General features: G+C 46.4%; 1 protein-coding gene across 1 annotated transcript in view; it reads left to right on the plus strand.

Moving 5' to 3' along the window:
• dnah3 (dynein axonemal heavy chain 3) overlaps nucleotides 1–13,695 on the plus strand; it is a 56,947-nt gene that overhangs the window by 34,251 nt on the left and 9,001 nt on the right. The window contains 20 exon segments of the mRNA XM_056296665.1: nucleotides 448–582; nucleotides 2,110–2,221; nucleotides 2,386–2,627; nucleotides 3,725–3,825; nucleotides 6,289–6,394; nucleotides 6,637–6,766; nucleotides 7,645–7,881; nucleotides 7,991–8,094; nucleotides 8,185–8,479; nucleotides 8,845–9,024; nucleotides 9,109–9,232; nucleotides 9,347–9,503; nucleotides 9,604–9,747; nucleotides 9,853–10,519; nucleotides 10,669–10,834; nucleotides 10,934–11,150; nucleotides 11,914–12,096; nucleotides 12,625–12,823; nucleotides 13,009–13,063; nucleotides 13,065–13,517. Of these exon segments, the coding sequence (XP_056152640.1) occupies nucleotides 448–582; nucleotides 2,110–2,221; nucleotides 2,386–2,627; nucleotides 3,725–3,825; nucleotides 6,289–6,394; nucleotides 6,637–6,766; nucleotides 7,645–7,881; nucleotides 7,991–8,094; nucleotides 8,185–8,479; nucleotides 8,845–9,024; nucleotides 9,109–9,232; nucleotides 9,347–9,503; nucleotides 9,604–9,747; nucleotides 9,853–10,519; nucleotides 10,669–10,834; nucleotides 10,934–11,150; nucleotides 11,914–12,096; nucleotides 12,625–12,823; nucleotides 13,009–13,063; nucleotides 13,065–13,517 (4,007 nt within the window).

Below are 13,695 nucleotides of genomic sequence, written 5' to 3' on the forward strand. Positions count from 1 at the left end.
AAGCCGCATCTCCTGCTCTCAGGGTTGTGGGGATGCTGGAGCCTATCCCAGCAGTCATTGGGCGGCAGGCAGACCTGTCCCAACAGGTGAATGTAATTAGGGTATGCTCACTTTTTTGAGCCCAGACCTCTTTAAGATGTTGTCAGATGTAACTTATATTCATCCAGACATAAGCTCCTCTGATCGCTTCAGTATGGAGAAACTTTACACTGAGGTGAACCTTCTCAGTGAGCCGCAACACAGTTCAACGGGGCAGTCTTTTAAATCTTCAAAAATCGCCGATGTACCTGTTTCAGAAACGGAAACCTCACAGAACAGTCACACATATCTTCATTTGCTCCTGTTTCTCAACTACTCCGTCTCTCTCTAAACAACAAAACATATTACAGTCTGAGTCTCTTTATGTTTGATTGTTATTCAGTCCTCATCTCCTGACATGACTTGCAGGGTATTATCTCTGATCTGTTTCCTGGAGTGGTCCTTCCCAAACCAGACTACGATCTCCTTCTCAAGGCTCTGCAGGACAACATCGCCAAGCTCAAGCTCCAGCCTGTTCCATGGTTCGTTGGCAAGATCGTCCAGGTACCGCGACAGGAGACTCACTCTGTCATTTTTTCATTCATTCATTCATTCATTCCTTCTTTCATTCACTCGTTCATTCATTCATTCAAGTCAAGTCAAACCTCAGGGAGAGCAACAGAGGAGGGATCTGTCCCCCAAGATGGACAGACGTGCAGTGGATGTTGTGTTTACACAAGTTACACAATACAACATTGAAAGAGGATAACAGAATTATAATGGAATTATAAGATATGAAGAATATGATGATGAGGAGGCCAAGCAGTGTCCAGATGCCACCAGAACAGCCCAGGACCTGAGCCACACGACCACCATCACCATGGAGAACTGGCAGGAGGACAGAATACACATGCACACAGGAGAGACTCACATCACACCATTCACACACACGGGAGAAGAGACAAGAAAAATCATTAGTCACACATCTGTGTGAGAGAAGGATACAAAATTGAAACAGGATAACAAAATTATATAAATTTATTAGATATATAAAAAGAAAATGTGATGAGGGGGATGCCAAGCAGTGTCCAGGTGGTGACCACTGTCACCATGGAGACCTGGGAGGAGGACAGATGGCAGGCACGTGCACACAAGGGAGACTCACATCACACCATTCACACACACAGAGGAAGAGACAGGAGAAGACATCATTCAGAGAGAGAAGAGAACAGTTTGCAGTAGTCAATAATCTATACTCTATAATCTATAATCTATACTCTATAATCTCGTCGGCAGAACAGTAGTAGGTAAATTCACTGAGACAGAAACCAACCCGCCATGCAGTATAGGTTGTGAAGCACTCAACTTAAAGGCAACTAATAATAGGTTAAGGCAAAAAGATGAATTTTAAGTTTGGATTTAAAGGACTCAACAGACTCTGATTGTCTGATGGCAGCAGGCAGGTTATTCCACAAGAATGGGGGCCTGATAGGAAAAGGCCCTGCCACCAGTTGACTTCTTTTTAACTTTGGGTACACAAGGAGCCCTGTATTTTGAGAGCAAAGAGCTCGAGATGGAATATACGGTTTAAGGAGATCAGACAGGTAAGACGGGGCCAGCCCATTTAGGATTTTACAAGTCAGCAAAAGCACCTTGAAGTCTGATCATTCAGTCACCCATTCATTCATTATCTATGGCCAGTTCAGTGGATTGGATCCTATCCCAACGGGCACATCGCTGGTCCATTTCAGGACCAATACACACAGTCACTCGCATGCCGTTCCCACCTGTGAACAATACACCTACCATGTGTGTCTCTGGACCGTGGGAAGAAACAAGCGAGTGCACTGGGAAAATCATGCAGATTTCAAACCCACGACCCTCTTTCTTCAGGAAGAAACCCATGTTAACATGGGTAGAACATGCAAACCTCTATATGTGTGGAAAACCCAGGCAAAAAAAACTGTAAACCATTAAAACACCTGACCCTCTGATAACTAAAGCCACATGTCCTCTCTCTATTTGGTTGTTGGTAATAGTGAAGCAACTTGAATACTTTAAAAGGCTTTTTTTTTTTGGTGTTTTGTGCAGGTATATGAGATGATGCTGGTTCGCCATGGCTTCATGATCGTTGGAGATCCCCTAGGTGGAAAGACGTCCGCCTATAAGTCTCTTGCTGGTGCCCTTGGAGACCTCTATGAAGGTCAGCCTTGCAAGTTTTGTGCTATTTTCTTAGCAGTCATCAAAACATTGACCCCTGGCCGCTGCGAGCAATGATCTTATTCTCTTTTTAATCCTTTGCTGTCCTGCTCACTGTGCATGTCCTTCATGTGTCCCTACCTTGTTCATTCATCCCCCCCATCCCAGCCAAACTTATGGAAGAGTTTGCAGTGAACTACCGAATAATCAATCCAAAGGCTATCACCATGGGCCAGCTGTACGGCTGTTTCGATCCCGTCAGCCATGAGTGGTCTGACGGAGTTCTGGCAACCTCCTATAGGGAGCAGGCCACCTCCATCTCAAAGGACCGCCAGTGGATCGTCTTTGACGGGCCCGTAGACGCCATCTGGATCGAGAACATGAACACCGTGCTGGATGACAACAAGAAGGTATTTTGAAGCATTTTTGTGGTGACCCCTAACAGGAGCAGCCGAAAGTAGTAGTAGTAGTAGTAGTAGTAGTAGTAGTAGTGTTTTAACTGTTTCTCCAGTTATGCCAAAAGTAATCATGTAATCTGGGAATATGTTTTATTAGGCGAGGTGGATGGTTTCTTCAATGAAACAAGGTAAAAGCAACACCTGTGTAATTTACTCAGCATGTTAATAATACTGAATAAAAGAAGGTCATGCGCAGCACTCCAATTTTATCTTTTTATGTATTGCTGCACAGTGTTTCTTGCCAAACACCCTTCTTCAGTGTGGCTAATGGCCAATAACTGTAAAAGTACTGTCTTTGTCTCAATTACAAAGTGAACATGCAAAGTATTGATCCAGTGCTGATGTTCACTGAGAACATTAAATGACAAAAATAACATGCAAAACAATGCAACTACTACTACTACTTTTGGCTGCTCCCATTAGGGGTCGCCCCAGCAGATCATCCATTTCCGTCTCTTCCTGTCCTCTGCATCTTCCTCTGTCACACCAGTCACCTGCATGTCCTCCCTCGCCACATCCATAAACCTCCTCTTTAGCTTTCTTCTTTTCCTCTTCCCTGGCAGCTCCATATTCAGCATCCTTCTCCCAATATACCCAGCATCTCTCCTCCACACATGTCCAAACCATCTCAATCTTGCCTCTCTTGCTTTGTCTCCAAACCGTCCAACCTGAGCTGTCCCTCTAATATACTCATTCCTAATCCTGTCCTTCTTCATCATTCCCACTGAAAATCTTAACATCTTCAACTCTACCACATCCAGCTCCACCTCCTGTCTTGTCATCAGTGCCACTGTCTCCAAACATGTGACTAACATGCTGAAAATCAGTTAATTGGAATGTAAAAGAGTTGCTGTCACTGTCCAGCAGCTTGATGTCCCCTGCTGGTATCCCATTACAGCAAGATATTGGATGGTATGGATGGTGAAGAGAATTCAGTTGCACTGGACTAAAAGGAAGGCCATCAAGCCCCTCTATTGGAAAAAGGGGCAATATCAGTTACCAATGGTAGGTTTTGATTGTTTTGGGGTTTTTTTTCCTGTTTTCTCCAGCTCTGTCTTATGAGTGGCGAGATCATCCAGATGAGTCCTAAGATGAGTCTCATCTTTGAACCCGCTGACCTGGAGCAGGCCTCCCCGGCCACCATTAGCAGGTAAAAGTAACAAGAACTGGTTGTGGATGTGGATGTGGGCCGCGGAGCAGGGGGGCAGCTGTCGGACTTGCTCCTGCTAAGTGGCTTTTCTGTCACAGGCACCACGGGTCAGGTGCGGTAGGTGGTGGGGGGACCGTATGTCTGGCTGTCCATGGGTGCTGGCGGGGCCCTGCCCATCCCGGGGGAGGTTGCCATCGGACGGCCTGGGTCGAGTGTATTCCGCTATGTGGGTGTATTTTCAGTGCGTGCGGTCAAATGGGCAATCTATCCAGCAGCAGTGTGGCAAGCACCCTGGGCCGAGCTTGGATGGACATGCACCACCACCACCACCCCACCCCCCCCCACCACCTGCCCGCTAGGTGAGTGATCCCAGCGGCGTGTCTGTCTATCGGTTGCAGGGCCCAGCACCAGGCTGGCAGTCTGTGCCTGGCGTCCAGGGCTCTGGTCCCACGCGTGCGGGTGCGCCTTGTGCCTGTGCCTGGCGGTTGGCGGTTGGCGGTTGGCGGTGGGGTGCACGTCAGGGATGCGGGCCCGGCTTGTGCCTTTAGGGACTGGTTTGTGCTCCTCGGGGACGTGCGTGGGTGTTGCTCTGTGGCCTCCTGGCCTCCCTGTGGGCTCGGTGTTCCTCTGGGATCGCAGTGCTTTGGGCTCCAGCTGTTATCTTGGTCATGGGGTGTCTGCACGACTGCGGGACTTGTGGGTTGCTGCAGACCCTGTCTGCTGCTAGGAGGCACTATGATAAATCCTGGCTCTCAGACACCAAAACTTACTGGGATTAATCCTGTGCGCACACAGGTGGACACTTCACATGCACATACACGCTACCAGCCTCTGCCTTGCACACTTCCTGGACCACTCTCGGATTACACCCTTCTTCTCTATCCTTTCTCCCTTTCGTCCTTTCTTCTTTATTGCCTTTTTTTCTGTCTTCATGTTTATCGCTGCTATCCTAAACTGATATCGATACGATCGATTAATTTATGTTTAGTCGAACCCGTGTGAGCGTCTGTTTCTATGGCTACGTCTTATCAGATAGATGTTGTCGTTTGTTGTTTCTGAGTTTCCCTTGGGGTGATTGTCCACCTCTTGGAGAAGCAATGCTGGTTGGTTGTTTAGCTGATTGATCCTGCTGAAGAGGGGGACTGGTAGTGGCTATAGCTGTATAACAAAAACCCTGTGCTGCTGTCATCCCACAGATCGTCCAGAGGATGGCGTTATTATACGCGGTTCTTGATCATTAATAAAGATTGCCTTTGCAGGTGGAGAACCTGAGCTCCACTTGCAGAGTAACTCTGTGTAGGACACACTGGGCATACAAATTCCCTGTGTTGTATGCCAAGCCTGCCGACGGCACAAGTTAAAAAAATAGAGGACAAGAACTGTGAAATGTAAACCCTCTGTGTCTTCAGCAACATCCAGCAGGCTGCTGCCTCACACCCTCCACCCACAGCGCTGCAAACGGCGTAAAGCTATAAAAACAATCATGTCAACAAAGAGATATATAAATAGAATTCCTTTGGGGCGTCTGGGTGGTGTGATGGTCTAGTCCATTGCATACCAACACGGGGCTTGCCGGTTCGAATCCCTGTATTGCCTCCGGCTTGGTCGGGCGTCCCTACAGACACAGTTGGCCGTGTCTGCGGATGGGAAACCGGATGTGTGTTTGTGTCCTTGTCGCTGCACTAGCGCCTCTTCTGATCAGTCGGTTTAGGGGGGAGGGGGAATGGGGGGAATAGCGTGATCCTCCCGCGCACTACATCCCCCTGGCTGCAGACGTGGTAGTCCCTGGATCGGCAGAGGGGTGGAGCAGCGACCGGGACGGCTCATAAGAGTGGGGTGATTGGCTGAATACAACTGGGGAGAAAATAATAATAAATAAATAGAGTTCCTTCTTTTTTCTTTTTTTTTCTTTTTTACACCAGCGTCTCAGTTATCAATGCATTAAGTCAAATTCCTGTTGTGTGACAACTCATTTTTTTATTCTTCATGTGTTATTTCACCGTTTCTACTGAGTGTTTACAACTGGTAGCTTTTCAAAACTGCTGCAGCACTGAATAGTTTTTATTGCTTTAAATGCATTTTTTTATCAAATAAAACTGATTCTTATTCTTAAAGCTATCCCTGATAAGACTGTTGCGTCACTGCACACATGGAAAGTACCAAAAGGTTTTGAATAAATCTCCGTTTTACTGCCGGTATTTACAGTATTTAATTCTAGTCATGAGTGCCAGCCAACATCGCTGAAAGCAGCTAAACAAGGAAGGGTTTTGTGACTGGTTGGAAATGTTCATTCAGTAGATTAAAAGTTATCAAACTGGTGTGCTTCACTTTACATTAATCACGAGCATGGGTTATTTTCTAGTTTTAGTTTTGAACGTAGTGCAGCCAGTCACGTTGTAACTGTGGGTTTTATCAGATGAGTTTGTGGCTCCTGGTTTGCTGAATGTTTGCTCGTGTGTGAAGGTGCGGTATGATCTACATGGAACCCCACCAGCTGGGCTGGACGCCGCTCAGAGACTCCTACATGGACACGCTGCCTAAGAGCCTGAGCAATGAACACAGGCAGCTGGTGAGGCTGCGGAGACACACACACACACACACGTGTGAAGGCGTATGACCACACTAAGAACATGTCACATGCACACACTCTCAGACATTAGCAGGACAAAAGATGTGATTTTCAACCAACTGGCCAGTTGCGGGCAGGGCCCACAGGAATTAGGGCCAGGTTTTTTTTTTTTTTGACTGATTGTGTCGCTTTTAAGTCATAAAGATGTTCAATAATGTGTTTGTGTATTTGTTTGTGGGCAGATAGTGGACCTGTTTGATTGGCTTGTTCCACCCTGTCTGGACTTTGTGGCCAGGGATTGTCGCTTCCTGGTGCAGACGTCTCCCATCCACCTGGCTCATAGTCTGATGAGGCTCTACACCTGCCTGCTAGGTCAGTAACAATGACTTTTTATTCTTCTTTGGAATTTTTATCTCCCCACCCGTATCCAGCCAATTACCCCACTCTTCCAAGCCGTCCCGGTCACTGCTCCACTCCCTCTGCTGATCCGGGGAGGGCTGCAGACTACCACATGCCTCCTCCGATACATGTGGAGTCCTTCTTTTCACCTGACAGTGAGGAGTTTCGCCAAAACACATACCCACATCCGGCTCCTGACCCGCAGACACGGCCAATTGTGTCTGTAGGGACGCCCGACCAAGCCGGAGGTAACACGGGGATTCGAACCCGGATCCTCATATTGGTAGGCAACAGAATAAACCGCTACACTACCCGGACACCCGACTTTTTATTCTTAACCAGTTATTAAGTCAATAGACTAATAAATTGAAGAAAAATTAATTGATGAATGAATCAAGCAAGCATGTAATTAAGCAATCTGGTAATCAAACAATCATTCAGTAGGTAACAAGTCAGAAGTCACACGTTCCAGCATCCAAGCATATATGGCATACATTCAGTTAATCAGTCAGTCAGGGGCGCCCCGGTGGCTCACAGTGGTAAGGCTGAGTCCTTACCGCAGTGGCCTGGGTTCGAATCTGCCCCAGGCCCTTTGCTGCAGGTCATCCCCTCTCTCTCCTTGCCTTTCCTGTCTCTCTCTCTACTGTCACTGGGAAAATAAAGCAGAGAAGGCCGAAAAAATATTAAAAGAAATTTAATCAGTCAATTTATCAGTGACTTGTTGCAGAGTGAGTTGATTTTTAGGTGCAGAATGAAATGAATGAATACGAGATATTCCATTTTGTCTTACTTGAGTGCGGGCTCAGTGTCTATTTGTCAACGTCGGTTTTAATGTTCCTGTCCGGATCCAGATGAGATCGCTTCATCAGGAGCCCGCAGGGCAGAAAGTATGTCCAGCCAGCAGATAACCATGTGGCTGCAGGGCCTTTTCCTATTCGCTGTGGTTTGGACCCTGGGCGGGACCATCACTGGGGACAGTCGCAAGAAGTTCGACATCTTCTACCGCAACCTTATCAGGGCCATGGACCACGAGCACCCTCAGCCCAAGAGTGTCCAACTCACCAAGAACAGCGTCTTCCCCAAGAGAGGTCACCCCCTCTAAACAATTACTACGTCTTCATTTGTCATGCCTCTTACCCAGTCTGTTTGTTTTGACTGTTCGACTCACTGGCAATGTATGGCGTCTTTATACTGTAGGCACTGTGTATGACTACTACTTCCACAAGCAGGGACCAGGTCAGTGGAAAGTGTGGACAGATTCCATCACAAAGGAAGAGAGCGCGATCCCAGCTGGGGCCAATGTAAGCATTGCTCACATTACTATAGTTATAGCTGTAAAAGGGGCCTCTGTGTTTTTTCTTAGTAGATTAAAAACCATTTTACCTGACCAGGTGTCCGACCTCATCATACCCACCGTGGAAACAGCACGCCAGCTGTTTTTCCTGCGGACCTACCTAGCACACGAGGTGCCCATGTTGTTTGTGGGGCCCACTGGCACCGGCAAGTCTGTCATCAACAACAACTTCCTGGTACGGCTGCCCAAGGAGCAGTACACACCCAACTGCATCAACTTCTCGGCGCGCACCTCAGCAAAACAAACCCAAGACATCATCATGGCCAAGCTGGACCGCAGGAGGAAGGGTGTGTTCGGCCCCCCCGTGGGAAAGAAATGTGTTGTCTTTGTGGGTAAGGATGATGTCATGTGTAATGTCATAAGACTGGAATCTATCTGGGAATTCATCCTGGTTGGATGCCCAATGGTAAAACTGTCACGCCATATTGAAAGAGGTGAAGACAATGTTTTAAAGTAGAAAACATTTGATTATTATCTAAATACTGTGCATCAAAGCAAGGAATAATAGAGTTATAGGTGTCTTTATTTGTTCATATCTAAATATAGGGATACTCTGCTGTATTGTGTGTAAGTGTTTAACATTGCATTTGTAGAAGACAAATTGCAGTGATAAGAAAACATATTAACATCGCAATAATCTAGGGAAAATAGATTTTTCTCTGACTAATTGATGATTATTACAATCTCTTCTACACAGACGACCTCAACATGCCAGCTAAGGAAATCTATGGCGCTCAGCCTCCCATTGAGCTGCTCAGGCAGTGGATCGACCACCGCCACTGGTATGACAAGAAAGACAACTCCAGGCTGGAAATAGTGGACTTGCTGTTCGTGTCCGCGATGGGGCCCCCTGGGGGTGGGAGGAACGACATTACAGGTACTGCTGGAGGGCTTATCGGAGCATTAATTCTACGGAGGAAAGCATGACTATGAAGATTTGACTGCTGTCGTTGTTTGCCAGGTCGCTTTACTCGTCATCTGAACATCGTTTCCATTGACTCCTTTGACGACGAGACGCTGAACAAGATCTTCAGCTCCATCACCGACTGGCACTTCAGCAAGGGCTTTGATGCCTCCTTCTACAGGTAAGTCATCAAATACCTCTTTGCAGTGTTTATACAGTCGGTAAATATGGCTTTCAGTGCTCACAGCACCATGGTCTTTGTCAGAGTATGTTGTTTTGTCTGTACTGTCTTCAGACTGGGTAAGACCATGGTGCAGGCAACCATGGCTGTCTACAAGGATTCCATGGCTAGCTTCCTACCCACTCCATCTAAGTCACACTACATCTTCAACCTTAGGGACTTTGCTCGAGTGATCCGCGGTATCCTTCTGGTGCCACACACACACATGCAGGTGACACAAAAAAAAAGAAAAAAAAAGAATGGCAAAGAATGAATCAGAAGAACTGAAAAAATGTGTTCCATGTGTGATTTTTGACAAATTTTGTCATCAGGAGGGAGACAAGCTGATCCGCCTGTGGATCCATGAGGTCTACCGCGTGTTCTACGACCGCCTTGTTGACACTGAAGACAGAGACATGTTTTTTACCATCATTAAAGAGACAATATCAGTCTTTTTTAAGAAAAGCATAGATAAGGTCAGACATCGCTCAGCCCCCGTTTGTTTGAAGCACTCAACCTGAAGAATTATTTTTGATTTTATTTTCTGTGTTGGTCACTAACCTTTCATCATGTTCATTCAGCTCCTGAGTCACCTCAGCCCAAACGATAAGGTAGTCGATGAGAACGTTCGCAGCTTATTCTTTGGTGACTATGTCAAGACCAACACCCAAGACAAGGCTTACGATGAGATCAGGGACCTAGGCACCCTGCAGGAGGTGATGGAGTTCTACCTGGATGAGTTCAACACCAGCAGCAAGGCGCCCATGTCACTCGTCATGTTCAAGTTTGCCATCGAGCACATATCCCGTATCTGCCGCGTGCTGAAGCAAGCAAATGGTCACCTCCTTCTGGTGGGAATCGGTGGCTCTGGACGCCAGAGTGCCACCAAGCTGGGCACCTTCATCAACAACTATGATCTGTTCCAGATCGAGCTGACCAAGAACTACAGCCTGTTGGACTGGCGAGAGGACCTGAAGCGGGTGATGCTGAAGGCAGGCATCGAGGGCAAGAGCCTGGTGTTCCTGTTCAGCGACAGCCAGATCAAAGATGAATCGATGGTGGAAGACATCAACATTCTGCTGAACACTGGCGATGTCCCGAACATCTTCCCCGCTGACGAGCTCGCTGGCATCATCAATAAGGTGCAGGGCATCGTCAGGATGCAGGGAAAGAGGATTGACTCCACCCCACTCTCCATGTACAACTTCTTCATTGACCGCGTCAAGGCCAACCTTCACATCGTGCTTGGTGGGCACCTGTAACTTTTTTTCCCCATTGATATTCAACTCTTTTTTTGTTGAGAATTTGCGGTGCTTAGCAAGACACTTGGCTTTTCTTTTGAAATCTGGTCCAAAGACCACATTTTGTATTTAGGGATGATGATTGTTTCCCAACAGCCATGAGCCCTATTGGAGATAAGTTTAGGAACCGTCTGAGGATGTTTCCCTCCCTCATCAACTGCTGCACCATTGACTGGTTCCAGGCTTGGCCCAATGATGCTCTGGAGATGGTGGCCCACAAGTTCTTAGAGGATGTGGAGCTGGATAGTGATGTCAGGCTGGAGTAAGGGTTCAGATGACAACATCGTAGTTATTTAAATCATAATACTCCAGTTATTTTTTATTCCAGTAATAATCTTGGCTGTCTCTGGTGTGATTACAGGGTGGTGGACATGTGCAAGACCTTCCAGACGAGTGTTAAGGAGATGTCAGAGAGGTTCTTCTCCAGGCTGAGGAGACACAACTACGTGACCCCCACGTCCTACCTTGAGCTCATCCTCACCTTCAAGACCTTGCTCGCAGCCAAGAGGAACGAGGTGGACACTGTAAGGAACCGCTACATCACTGGCCTGCAGAAGCTGAAGTTCGCTGCATCTCAGGTGATTCACCCTGAAAAAGAAAAAAAAAAGAAGTAAAAATAACACAACAAAGAAAAACACAAATCTGTACTTTACCCACTCGCTAATATTGTTAAAATGAAAGCGGTAACCATCAGACAACATTTTATAAAGGTACTGGCTATCCTGTTACAGGGCTCTGTTCTCCTGGTGACATGCAGTACACAATTAACACTGGTGTTAGCTGGACAGTATTACAGGTTTTGATTACAAAATGAAAATTTTATTGCTCCAATACATATGTAGAGCTACTAGATTAAATGAATGAATGCACACATCATGCCTCACATGTCGAGCAAGACAGTGTAATAGAGCTGTTTTCAGTGTCCAGCGGCATGATATTGCTTGTCGGCATCAAATAACAACTTATCAGAAGGGCTAGAGTGGTCAGTAGAGAAAATGCATTGCACAATGAGGAAAGCCTCCTCTAGTGGTGAAGGGTAATAAACTGGTTATCAACAGTACTATATTTGGGTGCAACATTACTGTAAAAAAAAAAAACACGACATCAGCTGATTTTACTGATTAACACAATTACAACCAGAAAGGAGGACTAATCAGTGAAATCAGCTGGTGCAGTGTTAGGTTGGAAAGAAAACCTGCATACACACAGACCTCCATGGCACATAATTGAATACCACTGCTTTATATTATGTACTCTCAAAAAAAAAAATCAGTTTTACTTAGCTGCTTTAGGACAGTAGACATGCAGTGAAAGTTTGGTGACTGTAAGGGAATCCCTCAGGTGTCAGTGATGCAGCAGGAGCTGACGGCCCTGCAGCCAGAGCTCATCCAGACGTCTGCTGAAACGGAGCAGATGATGGTGAAAATAGAGAAGGAAACGGCAGAGGTGGATGCCAAGAAGGAGCTGGTGGCAGCTGACGAGAAAGTGGCTAATGAAGCTGCTGCAGCAGCCAAAGCAATAAAGGTATACTTACAGATAAGCCTGGTTCCGGAGCAGTGACAGATCAGGGCGACATGGCAGCAAATGCCAATCTCAATATGACAAGGCTCAGATACTCACGATGGAAAAGACAGACTGGGAACAACAATTTGAAATTGTGCATTATTTTTGTGAAAACAATGATACATTTTATTTATAAATTGATTTCTCAAATGTTCTACAAGTTAAAAATGCTGGAAAAGCACATGAAAACCAAAGCACATAAAGGCAATAAACACCATGATAGACAAAGGAACTACAGTCAGAGTTAAACATTTAGTGGGGTTCACAGTGTTCAAGGGAAGGGGAGGCCTACCTGAAGAGGAAAGTTTTAAGGCCTGTTTTCAGAGAGGCCAGAGTCTGTCGGGCTTTTAACTTAGTTTTGAACTTATTTTGATGAAATGTTTTTAAGGCTCGGTAATAAACGAAGTGACTTGTTAAGATGAATAGGTTTAAGAGTTGGCAGATCCCTGCGTGTTCAGATATTGAGGACTTTGTGCTGGGTGTGTTCAGGATGAATGTAAGGGAGACCTGGCAGAGGCCATGCCCGCCCTGGAGGCTGCCCTGTCAGCACTTGACACCCTGAAACCAGCCGACATCACAGTGGTCAAGTCCATGCAGAACCCCCCAGGTCCGGTCAAACTAGTCATGGAGTCCATCTGTGTCATGATGGGAATCAAACCAGAGAGGAAACCAGATCCTATGGGCACGGGTAAAATCTTAGCTACTTGGAAATAATGTATTAGTGAGACATAAAAAGAGGAGTGATGTATTCATTTTAGCCTCTTGGCAAGGCTCAGGCACTTTAATGGAGGGATAGATATATGTGGGGTTTACTGAACAAAACATAATCATAAGCAGGCCCATTCTAAAATATGTGATTTGTTTGTATAACAGGTAAGATGGTTGAAGACTTCTGGGGCCCCTCAAAGAAACTTCTGGGAGACATGAAGTGAAAACCTCAAAGCCTACAACAAAGACAACATCCCCGCCCCCTACATAAAGAAAATCCGAGAGAAGTTTATCGACCACCCCGAGTTTCAGCCGTCCATCATTAAAAACGTCTCCTCTGCTTGTGAGGGTCTGTGCAAATGGGTCCGGGCTATGGAGGTGTACGAGCGTGTGACCAGAGTCGTGGCCCCCAAGAAGGCGCGGCTGAAGGATGCTGAGGGTGAGTTGGCCGTCCAGATGGACATGCTGTACGTGAAGAGGGCAGAGCTGAAGGAAGTGGAGGACAGACTGCAGAAGCTGAACGACACCTTCGAGGCCATGAACAACAAAAAGAAGGAGCTGGAGGACAACATTGAACTGTGCTCCCAGAAGCTGATCAGAGCAGAGAAGCTGATCGGAGGTCTGGGAGGAGAGAAGGACCGTTGGATGGAGGCTGCCAGGCTATTGGGAATTAGGTACATTAGAAAAAAATATGCTATGATGATTATGTTATTTGTAGAACTGAAGTGGTAATGAACACAGCATGAAAGGTGATCATTATCATTTTGTAGCAAACAAGAAATTCTATCATCATGCTCTATTTTGTTGTGCTGTTATGTACTTTTTGTGGTCTTGCACTGTTTAAGTCTGCTC

This window comes from Lampris incognitus, chromosome 17, assembly GCF_029633865.1.
Source record: "Lampris incognitus isolate fLamInc1 chromosome 17, fLamInc1.hap2, whole genome shotgun sequence".
NCBI lineage: Eukaryota > Metazoa > Chordata > Actinopteri > Lampriformes > Lampridae > Lampris > Lampris incognitus.